The 13,175-nt window shown below is 42.1% G+C and overlaps 1 protein-coding gene across 4 annotated transcripts in view; it reads right to left on the bottom strand.

Moving 5' to 3' along the window:
* The window catches only part of npnta (nephronectin a), a 51,708-nt gene that overhangs the window by 14,684 nt on the left and 23,849 nt on the right, over positions 1 to 13,175 (bottom strand). For 2 of the 4 annotated variants that reach the window (XM_030094595.1, XM_030094596.1), the window contains 4 exons: positions 10,750 to 10,845; positions 5,234 to 5,353; positions 3,751 to 3,870; positions 445 to 579 (listed from right to left, as the gene is read on the bottom strand). In XM_030094595.1, the coding sequence (XP_029950455.1) occupies positions 445 to 579; positions 3,751 to 3,870; positions 5,234 to 5,353; positions 10,750 to 10,845 (471 nt within the window). The remainder of the gene's footprint in view (positions 1 to 444; positions 580 to 3,750; positions 3,871 to 5,233; positions 5,354 to 10,749; positions 10,846 to 13,175) is intronic. The other 2 variants (XM_030094597.1, XM_030094598.1) reach the window with 1 other exon arrangement.

The raw sequence follows: 13,175 nt of genomic DNA, 5'->3' as shown, positions 1-13,175 counted from the left end.
TAACACACTCCAGTTGGATTGTTTTGATTGAAAAATATCCTCCAAATACCCAATAAATCACACTAAACATACATTTATTTTCACAGCATTTTGCATTTGCAAAGTGACAATTGATTTTAAGAAGCAAAAGAAGAATCGATCTGTGGGAGAAGAAATGCAAATTAACTTATTTTTCAAGTTAATTCTTTGTACCATCATGCAAAAATTTTAAGCTATGAAAACTGAATAAAAGTAGTCATGCAAAAAAATCCTTGTGACTCCGAAATTGAGATTCATAAGCCTTTGTTCAGACTGGCATATTTCATAAGGGGTGGATGCTCTGCCTGCTGCAACTGGGATTCAAACCAGAGTCCTGCAAAGTCGAAAAGCACATGCTTACTGGTATTAAATGCAGCACAGAAAGAAAAAAAACTCAACAAAATGCTTAAACACACAAACCAGTACCTATGCACTGGTATTTTCCATTGATGTACTGCAGGTCGAATCCTTCATGGCACTTGCAGATGTAGCTACCGAATGTGTTGATGCATTTCCTGAACCTGGGACACACTGCTATTCCCGCCGCACACTCATCCACATCTGCAAGACAGGAAGGAGACAGCGTTAAGTAAATGAACTCGCCGACATTATGCATTCATCCTTTCAGCTGTGCATTCAAAATAAAACAATGAGATTCCATGAAAAACCGAACATTAAAAGCAGACAATTTATTTCAGGAGTGAGCAAACATTGTTATTCATACCACAAGACTTTTCCGTGTCCCTCGTTAGCATTCATTTATGAACAAATCTCATTATGTATTCTGCTCGGTGAGAACAATACAATGCAAACTACCTCATTTCATTATTTAAAGATCTATGCTGAGTGTCTCTGTTGATCACCTTTGCAGGCATGTGACCATTAATATTTAGACACTGAGAGGCTCCAAGCATTTGCCTTAAAATCATTAATTTATACGCCGCAGAAACGGGGTTTTTTAAAAGGACCTTAAAACACTCAGAGACCTGAACCAGCTGGGAAAAGGAGCGCAGGAAGCCGGTGGGCAGATCTCCCTTATCGCCTTAACTACTGCTGTTCAGGCTCCCATCAGCGAGGGGGCTTAATCTGAGTGAGGCTGCTTAATGGACAGGACTTGGAGTCGGTAGCTGAAATTATACTGGTACCAAGACACCAGTGATTAATTATATTTTAAACAACACACAACAAGCCGAGCATATAAATAGTCATCAGGGTGTATAAGAGGCTTCGAAAGCAGTCGGGACTTTTCCCTCACAGCAGCAACATGAGATTTAAGCCTATTGTCAGAGCGGTGGATGTGAGAAAAATTAAGCAACGCCCATAAGAAAGAAAAACTCAATTATTATTCTGTTTTCCTTCCCGACTCTCCAACAACACAATAACATCAGTGTAGTTTGTCCCTAATCAGAGTTTTTTTTTTTTCTTCCTCCACAGTTCTGTCACAGAGCAAAAAGCAAATCAATACATCCCTCCAGTGGATCAGAAGGCACTCAGGACCTAATCCCCTTTTAGTAAGCAAATACTGTAGCATGTGGACTTTATCCAAAAACAACAGTTATTTATGAGAGTCTGACCCTTGATGAAACATCAGAGCCTGAGCGGACTAACAGCTCACGGTGAATGTTGGACCTGAAAGCAAAACTCATTTACTTTTACATGTAGCTTGAAATTAATAAAAAAAAAAAAAAAAACTTTTTTTTCACCTTTATTAGCGGATCAATAAAGGGGAAAAGGATTTATTCACATTCAAGCACTCCTTTATATTCTGAGTTACAGTTAATTTAGAGTCCTCAGTTGGTCCAAAACACATGTTTTTGCCCTGTGTTTTGGACCAAACCACTAACTGCTACACAACAGTGGGTGTCGTGGTAGTGGCCCACTTTAACAAATATGTACGTTTTGAATTTATATTAGATAAAAGCATCAGATTATTGATATTTTCACATTTATTGCTACCAGAGCTGTAGAGCTGTCACGTCTACACACTAAACTACATGCAGTGAAATGAGTTGCCATGGTTTGCTGGAAAAGCAGAGAAAACAATGTTGCTAATGAGGGTGAATTCTCATTTGTAATTGACTGTTTCTGTTGTGAGCAAAGTTATAATTAACCACCGTCGCTTGATGACATCTTGCAAAGGTTGCTTTGATAAAGACCTTCATTACATTTCCACTCTGATGTTACCGCACGCTGTGACGGTGGTTAATAAATACTTATTGGTCACAGATTCACACAGCATAAGCCAGGTATGGCAGAAGAGTCACGGTTTAAAACCTTAATGTCTTCTCGACGTGAAGCTAACGGCAGGGTTTTGATTGGTCGACTGGGCACGCCCTCTCAGCTGAAAGAAGATGAACTCTGACCTCTGAGCCCCATGGAGTTGAATGAATCCTGAAGTGAAACGCTTTTTAATTTATGTGTCATGGCAGTCGCAATAAAAGCGAGTGGAAATGAAGTACGTATTAATAGACCAGAGCTGTAATGTGACCATAATTCACACCTTGGGGAAAAAAAAAAAAAAAAAAAAAACACTTAACAACATTAAACTCCTCTAAAGTTTGGTGATATGTTCAAAAAAAACAAATTATTCCCATATAGAATGCATCTATAGGGCAGTTCCTAATTTCTTTCTTACAAGGTAAAGCTACAACAAAAATAGGTGGACACGCTTCACTGCATCATTAAGTAAAGGCGTCCTCTGTGCAGACTGAACGGCTCTGGAGGCTCCAAGTCACCGTTGCTGTGAATATACGGCGTCCATAAAACCCTCCATAAAACATCCACTTCCAGAGTTCCAGAAGGATCCGGAAACATTCCATTAAACTGTCGTAACACCTGTGGCAGAGAGACCTTTCCATCCCTTCCTCCATCATTCTTCATGACTGATGTCCGTCCTCTTTTGAAAACCCGCCTCCCTATTAGCCGCCCAGCAATTAAGTGGAAGATAAGGGGGTTCAGCAGGACCGCAGGAGGCTGTGTTTAAAGCCCAGGCAGGTTAACAGCGTCTCACCCCCCTCCGCCTGATCAGTTACCCGTCTGAGGAGCAGCTGGAGGAAGTACGTGGAATGAAGTCACAATTTGGTTAAGAAGGTGAGATAAACTTAACTTAAAACTGAGAGGAAAAGAGCTTCACTGGTGATATTTTTTAAACTGAAGCGAGCTTCACTGAGGACCAAATCGTTTTACTATGACAGAGGGAAGTAATTTCAACAGGAAGTGTAAGAATTGTCTTATTATGTCTTGATTTTGCATTGAGGATAGGCTTTGTTTTTCTACTGTAAAAAAAAAAAAAAAAAAAAAATCAAAATGTTATATTTAGTGATCACTGAACAGTCTTGGTCTTAAAATGTACCAGAAAGGCTGTAGTTGATTGGTTACAAAGGTTAAAAGTCATGTGCACCTTCTCGATTAGAAGGCAGCGTTATCTTAGCCAAGAAAACAAGAAAAAAAAAGACACAAATTGAACTGTGGAAACATCTATTCCCATTTAGTAGTTTAAAGACAGTATACTGGAGAAGCAGCAGTGGTTTCACTATTGGATGATCCTGGGTTTGATCTCTGTACCACCTGTGCCCCACTTTCCCCAAATTCTAGATCCACATTCCTGATTTAATGGCTGAAAATGCCATTCATAAAAAATCTCAACTTGCTTGCGCTGCTTTGCTGATGCAGTTGGTAACACAAGCCCGCGGTTTGAATCCCGTGGAGGTTTATATTAAGACCGGGACGTACCCACACAGGTTCTTCCATCTGGAGCCAGCTGAAGCCCCGGCGACGGACACTGACATCGGACCTCTCCTTTCAGCACCTCGCAGCCGTACTGGCAGTTGGCCATACCACAAGTGCGGGCATCTGGTGCATGCGAGAGAGAGAGAAACACACGGCGCACATTATTACATGCTGCAGCCACAGAGGAACATGGAGGGGGAAGAGTTTACACTGCTCTAACAAACACTTTTTTTTTTCCTTTCTCCACACTCCTTATCCTCCAGCCAATTTGTAAGAGCCTGGCCACTCGCCTGCCTCTTCTGATATTAGCCGGGTCGACCCTAGGGGTGTGCGCGGCAGAACAGCACACACTCTGCCATTATTAGATTCCTGCGCTGTGCAGTTGCTATGTGCTTACACCTTGCGCTCAGGCAATCTTCCCGCACCCACTTTTATCCTTTCTTACGCCCAAAGACTGATAATCCATCGCCGCCATATCAAAGCGGCAGTGCGCCGTGCCGCTGTTGTCGAGCCGTGCCAGGCGAGATCAAGACCCTCCAAAATAATAATATAATGGAGCAGATTTTGTTCAGCCTCTCTTGATAAGTCCAAACCCTAAAAAGGAAATTAAAAGTGAAGCCCGTGCTGCCGCTGCTGCTTCGGCTACGGGAGGCACCCTGGAGGACGGTCTGATGACTGTGGCAGTCCGGGCTGATTAAATGCTGAACTGATCTATTGATCAAAGAGGTTGCAGGGGAGAAAAGAGGAGCAGCTTGGTGTTTAACGCGATCATGCTATCATTACACAACAAAAAAAAACCGAGGCCAATTTGAAATTGCCTGAAGTGGTGTGCAATTCACAACTTCAGAAGGAGGGGGAAGGAATTTTTTTTTTCCCCCACCCTGATATGAAAGCACTAATTAAAACGAGGCGGTGGGAGTCGCAGTCCTCAAGTGGAAACGTGAGGAGTAAACGCTACAGTTATCAGGTGGGAAACAAAATGTACAGAGAGTCGTGTGCAGGCATCAATTCGCATTCAGTGGAATACCTCAGGGCAACCAATAAAAACTGCACAATAACTCGGGGGGGGTGCATAGACTGCGTCTCTCTCATATTTTTCATTTCAGGCCTTGTAGGGTTCTTCACAGGGGTTCTTCAGACTGTAGCACTTCTATAATGAAGCGGATCAACATGGGGTTTTAATCAAAACAGTCTATCACGGCATTGTGAGGGTGCTGTCAAACGTATCCACATGAGTGGGAAAATATCTAATAGAGAGCATATGTCAACAGTGCCTGGTGTAGGAAGTCAGACAACTGTAGGGAAGGGACTGAGGCTTCGAAGTCATGCATACAGGTGAGAAAGACAGAGTGATGGCACAAAAAGGAGAAAAAGGCAATGAGAATATATACTTTTTTTTTTACAATCAACGTGCTTAATGACAGGGATCTGTGTGTGTGTGTGTGTGTGTGTGTGTGTGTGTGTGTGTGTGTTCGCACAGACTCACTTCCACAGGTCCCATCAGGCATCAGCATGTACCCGTTGAGGCAGTAACACTTGTAGCTCCCGTACGTGTTCATGCACCTGTGTTTACATGGCCTCGGCTTCAGGCCGCACTCATTGAGGTCTGCAGACAGAGGGAGACAGCGTGAGCGGACTGGAGCATGGGGGTCGGTGGTGGAGGCGAGGGGGGGGGGGGTGTCTTACAGAGGTGAAATTAGTCAGGGGGCAAAGGTGAGGAGGTCAGTCACGTCTAACCTCCCCTGTCCATTTACGTCTGGGTTCGAGGCCCGTACCTGTCGGCATGTGTGTTTTAGACGGGGGTGGGGGTGGGGTGGGGTTTGTCTTCACGGACGTGAAGTGTTGCCAAGTTCTGACAGGCCCAAAACTCCCCTCTTTGATGGTTTAGCAGGAGTCAGCTGTCAGCCTTCCTACCACCTGCATGTGCTAAAAGATGCTATTATAGCCTCTGACTCACCGTGACTTCGGCTGGTTTCAGCCTCGCCATCCAGCGCTCCCTGACAGATATGTATAATTCCACTGTTTTTATGCTGACATAAAAGCGGAGAAATCTCACCCACAACAGCCCGTGAAAATCTTATTAGAAAATGATGCTGTCTGAGTTCGGGAGCTGAGAGGACTCCTGGGAGATGGGAGCAGGCCCTCAGCTAAACATCTGTCACATGTTTATGCAAATTCAAGCCATTATAGCTTTCTCAGAGCAGACATTCTGACTAGTCCAACACAGGTGTAACTAATAACATTATAAATGTCCTATTCCATTAATGTGTTTTGGTTCCCTGGGCCTTGGTGCTGCGCCAGCGCCTCACTGGGATTACCGACTAGTTATCATTAATGTTAATAGCTGCACCTGTGTGCTTTATTCAATTCCAGGCCAAGTGTTTGTTTCCTTTTTTCACTGTAGCTAAAATGAAACTCCTCCTGGTGGCGCTTTGGGTTTGGTCTTTCTTTCGAGTGTGGGGTACAGGGGTACGAATCATTTTTTGCACCAGGAAGGACATCCGACTTCGGAAGAAGCCTAATCCACCGTGCGACTTACAAATCACTGATTGTGAAAACTGTTGTGGGGAGCAGCCAAACTAATACTGTGCTGTTGTTCAATTTGAATAATAAAGAAAAAAGACCAATAATACTCAATAAATCTTCCAGACACACAAAGATTTTTGCATTTAAAAGCACGAAAAACAAACCAACAGCAGCTTTCCGTTGGTTTATTTCGGTTTCAGTGCTCTGGTGTTCCAGATACTGCTTTTCTGGGATGGCCTTAGTTTGAGGCGGATCGGTGCAAGAATACTGATAATTCTCAAACCACATTTGGATGCTGATGTTAAAAAATCCATATTTACATTGCATATTTTAATCTTCGGAAATTGTTTGATTTTTTTAAAAATTATTTTTCTCCATGGAAGAAGGTTACTAATCTGCATGCAGGACTGATTCCTGGCAGACTTACAGCTACTTTTTCTTCCACCTGTCATCCTAATGTCAAATCTGTCAAAATGTCCCGAGCAGGTGAACAAAGGTCACGAAGCTGCGCATCAAGATGCATGTTGGCAATGAAAAATCTTACGAACAGACACATGAAGAGCTTTTTGTCAGCTCTTAATATGCGAGGTGTAAAATATGAGGGACAAGTTGAAGAAACAATAATATTGCTGTGGTAACACAGATATGATATGAAATAAACTACTTTTAACTTTTTCGGTGAACACATGACACATCTGAGCAGAGTACCAGTATTTGATCAATATCACTCCGGATTTCATCATTTAGCTTGGTATCGGATGGAAACGCAAATCAGCCTTCTTGCACATCACATTAATTGGACAAAAACCGTCACAGACGGAACTGATAACATATGCTCACTTTTGTTATGCAAAGCGTAAGTGTCGTGCTTTTACAAAATGTTCATCATGTCCATGCGAAACACAAAAACAAATGTGATATTTTCCTTCTGTGTGTTTCACCAAACACTTGAAAGAACAGCAGTAACTTCAGTATTTAATGTGGCATTGAAGCTAAGGTTAAACTGTTATCTCTCCGGTCTTTTTATGACAGATACTTTGTCAGATAATTGTGGGAAAGACACAGGAGGACTAATAAAATGAATAATGTCTACATTCCATTTGGGCGTTTCCGTTTTACGGCTCGGGTATTGAGTGATCCGCCACACTTGCACGTCAAGGCAAAGTGGAGCTATTATTAAATGCATTTCCTCTTGCATGTTTTTATATATAGCTTTAATTTGTGCATTTAAAAAAAGTTTTTCTGCTTCCCTTGAAGATGTGAAGCATGTCTACTCAAGCTTTTTGCTCCACTGAAGATGCTGAACTGACAAATATCCAGAAATGTGATCGCAGCAACATGTTTCTTTCATGGTTTTCTTCTCATTTAAGGCTCACAACCTTCATCACGCAGGTTAGTGTTTGGTGGATAAAAAGGCATATTACATTTGGATGAAATTGTCTCTTAATGTTATCAACTTACAATCACTCACGGTTTTGTTGGTCGAATTTCCTCTGTGAGAAAAAATCTTTTCAGTTCTCCTGTAGCTGTCTCGGTTATGGAAGAAACTGATTATTCCAACTGCTGTAATTGTTATTTGCTTTTGTGTGTTTGGACAATACACCTACAGTGCACTTAATAATGTATGAGGAGTTCTTGATTCTCTCTCCGCACAAAGAGGAGGATTACAGAGTCGCCCGCAGTGCGAAGAAGACTTTTCATTTCAGTTTGCTTCATAAATCTGTTTTTTACCTCAGGAAATTTTCAATATGAAGTTTTCTCATAAAGAAAATAGATGTATTATTCCTGCTGATCATCTCTGAACTGAAGAGGGACTGAATGATGAAACATACTGAACTGATTAGATTAACCACGTCAGCCTCTTCAGATCCTTAAATCCCTTTTCAAAGAAAGCAGGAGATTCAAAAGGTATTATTGCATTATCGTCAGATCTAATGTTTCTAATATTGAGGATCTGACATACATGAGATGGACATTTAGCAGGGCACTTTACTGTTTGCTGTCGAATAGAAGAAGTGGGGCGAACAACCAAGATTAACGTTTGGTCCATGTCACTGATATCAACTGGAAACCTGCTCTGAGACACTCAAAGTGTCCAGAGATCCCTCTGCCTGCTGGCTCAAGTCATCCTGAATTATTTTCCTTTGTCCTGTTTTTTCTCTTGAACCCCAAATTCAACTGGTGCGAGCAAAAAACCCCCCACCACATCTCTAAATCTGGATCTAAAGGAGGTTTCTTCCCCTAAACTGACACCCTCTAAAACATGCTGGAGATGGATATGTTGTAATTGTTGCAAAAAAACAAACAAACAAATAAAACAGAAATGAACTGAACTGGAAGCAACAAACCCAACAGAGAAAAAAGCTGCACGGCCTGCAAGAACTAAACGGGGATGCATCATACTGCAATGAGGACACGTGCTCCAAGTTACATAAATAGTTTAATCTAAGAATATCACTGTTTGATACTGTAGAACCATCACGGATAGAGGGTTTACCCAAACCCTAAATGGTGCCTGGATGGGGCATGAGCGGGGCGCATTCTTTGAGCGCTGCATACCTCCTGCATTTAAAGGATGCCACAGTTTAATTTGGATGAATGACGGAGCAGATGCCCAGTTTGTATCCACTTCTATTACAGGAGGCCTCTGGCCTTCTAAAGCAACGCTGGCCGAGCGATCAGGGGATGCAGCGGGAATGCGGACCGCCTACCTGGTTAGCCCCGCCAGGTGTCGTCAGGCCTTGAGCCATGTTCCATTACTATAAATTTGCGAGGATATAGGGGTCAGTGTGTGAATGCAGCTGTTACACCAGGGCACTATGCGAAACATTTATAGCATAACTTTCACTCACTACAAGAAGAATGGCATGTATTCACTGCTGCATGCAGGCGTGAGTAAACCCAGCTGAAGGGTATTTAATTGATGTGTAATTTCACGGACTGAACTCATCTGAGTATTGGAGATCGTCTGAAGTGCACCCACTTCCAATTATCGTACCTGTTCCATTTCCCATTTGGCACAAAATTACTTGATAATTTGAATGAATTCTTTTAGAAAATCCTGCAACGCCGTCTATTTGTATTCTGCATCTGTTAAAATGTCTGTTAATGTGACAATACAGGTGCAATGCTATGCCACAATGAAACACAACATTTCCTTGAACACACAACAGTTTGCTTGATGCTCTTTGACAGCTTTTGTGTAATTGTCTTGTGCTGTCAGTGAACGCAGAAGAAATTATCTTTTTTAAGACCTGGAACAATTTACATGAAAGAAAAGCAGATCGCAGTCATTTGTCACATAGAATGCTTCAGCTCTGTGGATTTTAAGAGCTGAGAGCTGTTTCTCTCCAACATGAGGTCCACAGCAGTCGTAGCTCCTTGCATGCACGGCGACTCTTCATCTTTTTAATGAGTATTGTCATTCTCCTTTTCCTCATTAGTTTCCACATTCAACAATTGGCAACCCCCGGTTCTGCGATTACAGGAAAACCATAGCAACAATGTCCATTGTCTGCGCGCCATAGAAACAGGCCTCTGCTTGCCCGACGCACTGAAGAATAGCCTGAAAATGTAAATGAGGGATTGTGGAATTGGTCACATTCTTAGACAGTGGAAGCTCCGCGAGCATCAGCGCAAGCCAGACGCAAGACGCAGCCATGACTGGCACCCGCGAACAAAAGTACGGACAGAACGAAGAGAGGACAGCGGAAACAGAGGAGGAGAGGGGTGGAGGAAGCAGAGCGGTAACAGACAGATATGACCAGGAATTGGCAGCTCGACATGACCCCAGGACTGCAGGAACCAGTGCGATAGCAGAGGCTGAGAGAGCCCCCCCTCCGGCATGTTCGCTGTACGGTAAACCAACTGCTAAGATATAAATGAAGCGATGCAAAGTGGAGTGATTTATTGGGTCAGCTCCACCGAGGTATGCTCCGCTACATTCTCCACACGCCTCTATCATTGACAGAGAGATTAGCGGGAGGCTCTTTCTTGCGGATACGCCGGTCTCTAAAGAAGATAACAGCGGTTAGAAGTGGAGGCCTTGTGCGGTGGAGCTGAGTGCTGCGTCCATGTCGATGATGACTTTAAAAAGGAAAAGGAGGAGCTCTTTGTTCCAGACCCTCAAAAAAAAAAAAAAAAAAAAAAAAAAACTGAAAAGGAAAATGAGGAAAAAAGAAGAGGACAGAGCAGCATCACAATGGCACACTGGTATTGAAAATCTGTTTTCAGGGCAAAGACTGAAAGACAGAGAGGCAAAAAAAAAAAGTGGTAAAAACTGTCACATGCTTGGCATTCATGCTGGCATTTCTATTGAAAGAGTGGCTCATGGGTAGTGTCTCCTCTGCCAGGGAGAAAGGAAAAAAGAGTTGAGAGTGACATTTACTCCTCCTCAGGCTGTACAGTGCAGCACCATGCACGGCGCCAACGGGGAGAAGAGAGGCTGCCGGGTGGAGGTCGATCGACAAATCTCACCCTCCATCACTACTCCCGCCCGCTGATGGTCCGCAGGAAGAAAGAGAGGAAGGTGACTGGTCCAAAGTGGCGGGGTTAAATAGTCCAGCGCTTCTTCTTTAGACAAAAGAAAATGGGTTAGAGGGGCGTGGGGGGCTGCTGAGGGTTTGATTGACGTGAAGTCTTAACGGGTGCAGAGAGAGAGAGAGAGAGGGAGGGAGAGAGAGAGAGAGAGAGAGAGAGAGAGAGAGAGAGAGAGAGAGAGAGAGAGAGAGAGAGAGAGAGAGAGAGAGAGAGAGTATGAAAAACACCGATCAAATGGATTAGAACACCTCGGACCACGCTACATTCCTGGAAAGTAAAGAGGAACATTATGCACCAAAGAGGATTACACTTGTGGGAATCGGACATGAGTTGAGTATCAGAGAAAAAAGCTGAAGGCACATGGGAAAAACAGGAAAAATGCTTCTGTGCATCATTTTCTCCTGAATCCTTCTCTCTTCAAGAGATTCAAGATTCAAGAGTTTATTGTCACATACACAGTAAAAAACACATAGGCTTAATGCCATGCAGTGACTCTCTTCTGCATGTCTGTTTTTGTTTCTGGAAGGTAAACTGATATCAGAAAGCTACTGTCACTCTCTGTACCAAACCTGCTAACAAAAAGGAAAAAAAAAAAAACAAACAAACATATATTTGAATGATACCTTCTTAATTTGTGTTGTAAAATTGGCAGAAGTTCCCATTCAACGAGGCCGCCCTTTCCTTGGACACAAACACTTCATCCTCAGGAATTCAAGCACCGCCCCGCTCGGGCGAGCCATCCATCAATCAGAGCAGCCTCTCCCGCGGCACTGAGCTAACAACACTTATTGTTAAGCGACAGGAAGATGATACAGCTACCTCTGCTTTTGCAAGCTTCAAATCATTCAAGGATTTCCCTACTGAGGGATCCCATAATCGAAACTGAGAAGTTATTCAAGCCTACAGCAGCCTCTGCCAAGCTTGTGTAGAGCAGAAATGTTTGTCAGAGGACTTGTCTGCATTTGGTGTCTATGAAAGAGGGGGGTGGAATAACAACGCTTAGAAACCAACAACAGAAACACACACCCACGTTTGTTAAATGAATAAATTGTCAAACTGCCATTATCTCTTGCTGCGTCAGATTTCAGTCATCTGGAACAACAGCAAAGAAAAGCTGCTTGATTGGCACGGACGATTTGACGGTTTCATTCTGAGGGATACGACTCACATAATCAGCTCCACTGATCAGTCCACAGATGTCTTTTGTTCTTAAAAATGTTGCACAATTTAGAAATTGGAATAAAATTGCTTTCCAGTGGTATACTATATCATCTAAAGAAGTATTGTTACTGCAAAGAGTCATGTACTAAAGACAAATTTGCATAATTTACTAAGGGTATTTTAAACAACAAGTCCGAACATATGCAACATTGCCTTCATTATAACACAGAATATCTACAAATAATTTCACAGTAGTTAACCTAAGTTGTTATTTAACCAAATTTAAATAATATATTAAGATCCTGTTCCAGATTTAAATGTTATTTTCTGTAGCCATTTGAGGATATAGGTTATCTATCCTGTCTGCCTGTTGCATTTATTTGAGAGGACCCTGAAAGCCTTGAAAGGCACCTGTAAATAAAATGAATTAAGACCATCAATCAGGTTTGATCCATTAATCCAGCCGCTGCTGCTGTACAGGAGCTATCATGAAGCTATATTTCTATTGAAAGCAAGATTATCCAGTGCCCACAAGAACATGGAATGAAGGACACTTTATAGAAAAAATAGTGAAATTCTATCTTTTTGAATAAATATTTGGCACAGACGAAGGCATAAAATAACAAGAGCAAGTCCAAATACCTAGGAAAGTGTGTGTTTTACCTCAGAGAAAAGCTTTTCAAATTTCAGCCAAATATTTTCGTTTTCTTGGCCATGAATGTTCTTACTGCATTTTGTGCAGATTTGGAGATTTAATTTCCCTAAATACATTGCGTTGTACTCAGAAGAAATATCTAAACAGAAAATGTTTACTTCAATTATATCCGGATCATCGGATTTGTTTTTTGGAAATAAATGATCATTGAACACAATGAATACTTTCCTTTTTTTCTTCTGCATTTTAACAGGAGAACAGCCCTGCACACAGTCAGCATAAAGAATTATGAAATTATCATTAAGGTTAATATTATAGGATCTGCTATTACTCTGTAATGGATGGGACTTGTCTTCCTGGTCCGTCTGGAAAGGTAAACTATAACTATACTTTATTGTATTAATGCAATCCCTTAGAGGGAGTTAAGTCCTGCTGTTCAATTCAAAAGCTTAATTGAGACCAGAAATTACCTCATGCCACTGTAATGATTATGTTTTAAAAGAGAGTCTTGATTTAATAAAACTGAAGAAATTAAATGGTATCTGAG

The sequence above is a fragment of the Salarias fasciatus genome, chromosome 6 (genome assembly GCF_902148845.1).
Source record: "Salarias fasciatus chromosome 6, fSalaFa1.1, whole genome shotgun sequence".
Lineage (NCBI taxonomy): Eukaryota > Metazoa > Chordata > Actinopteri > Blenniiformes > Blenniidae > Salarias > Salarias fasciatus.
Note: the sequence above shows the minus strand (reverse complement) of the source record. Positions and strands in the feature narration are given on the sequence as shown.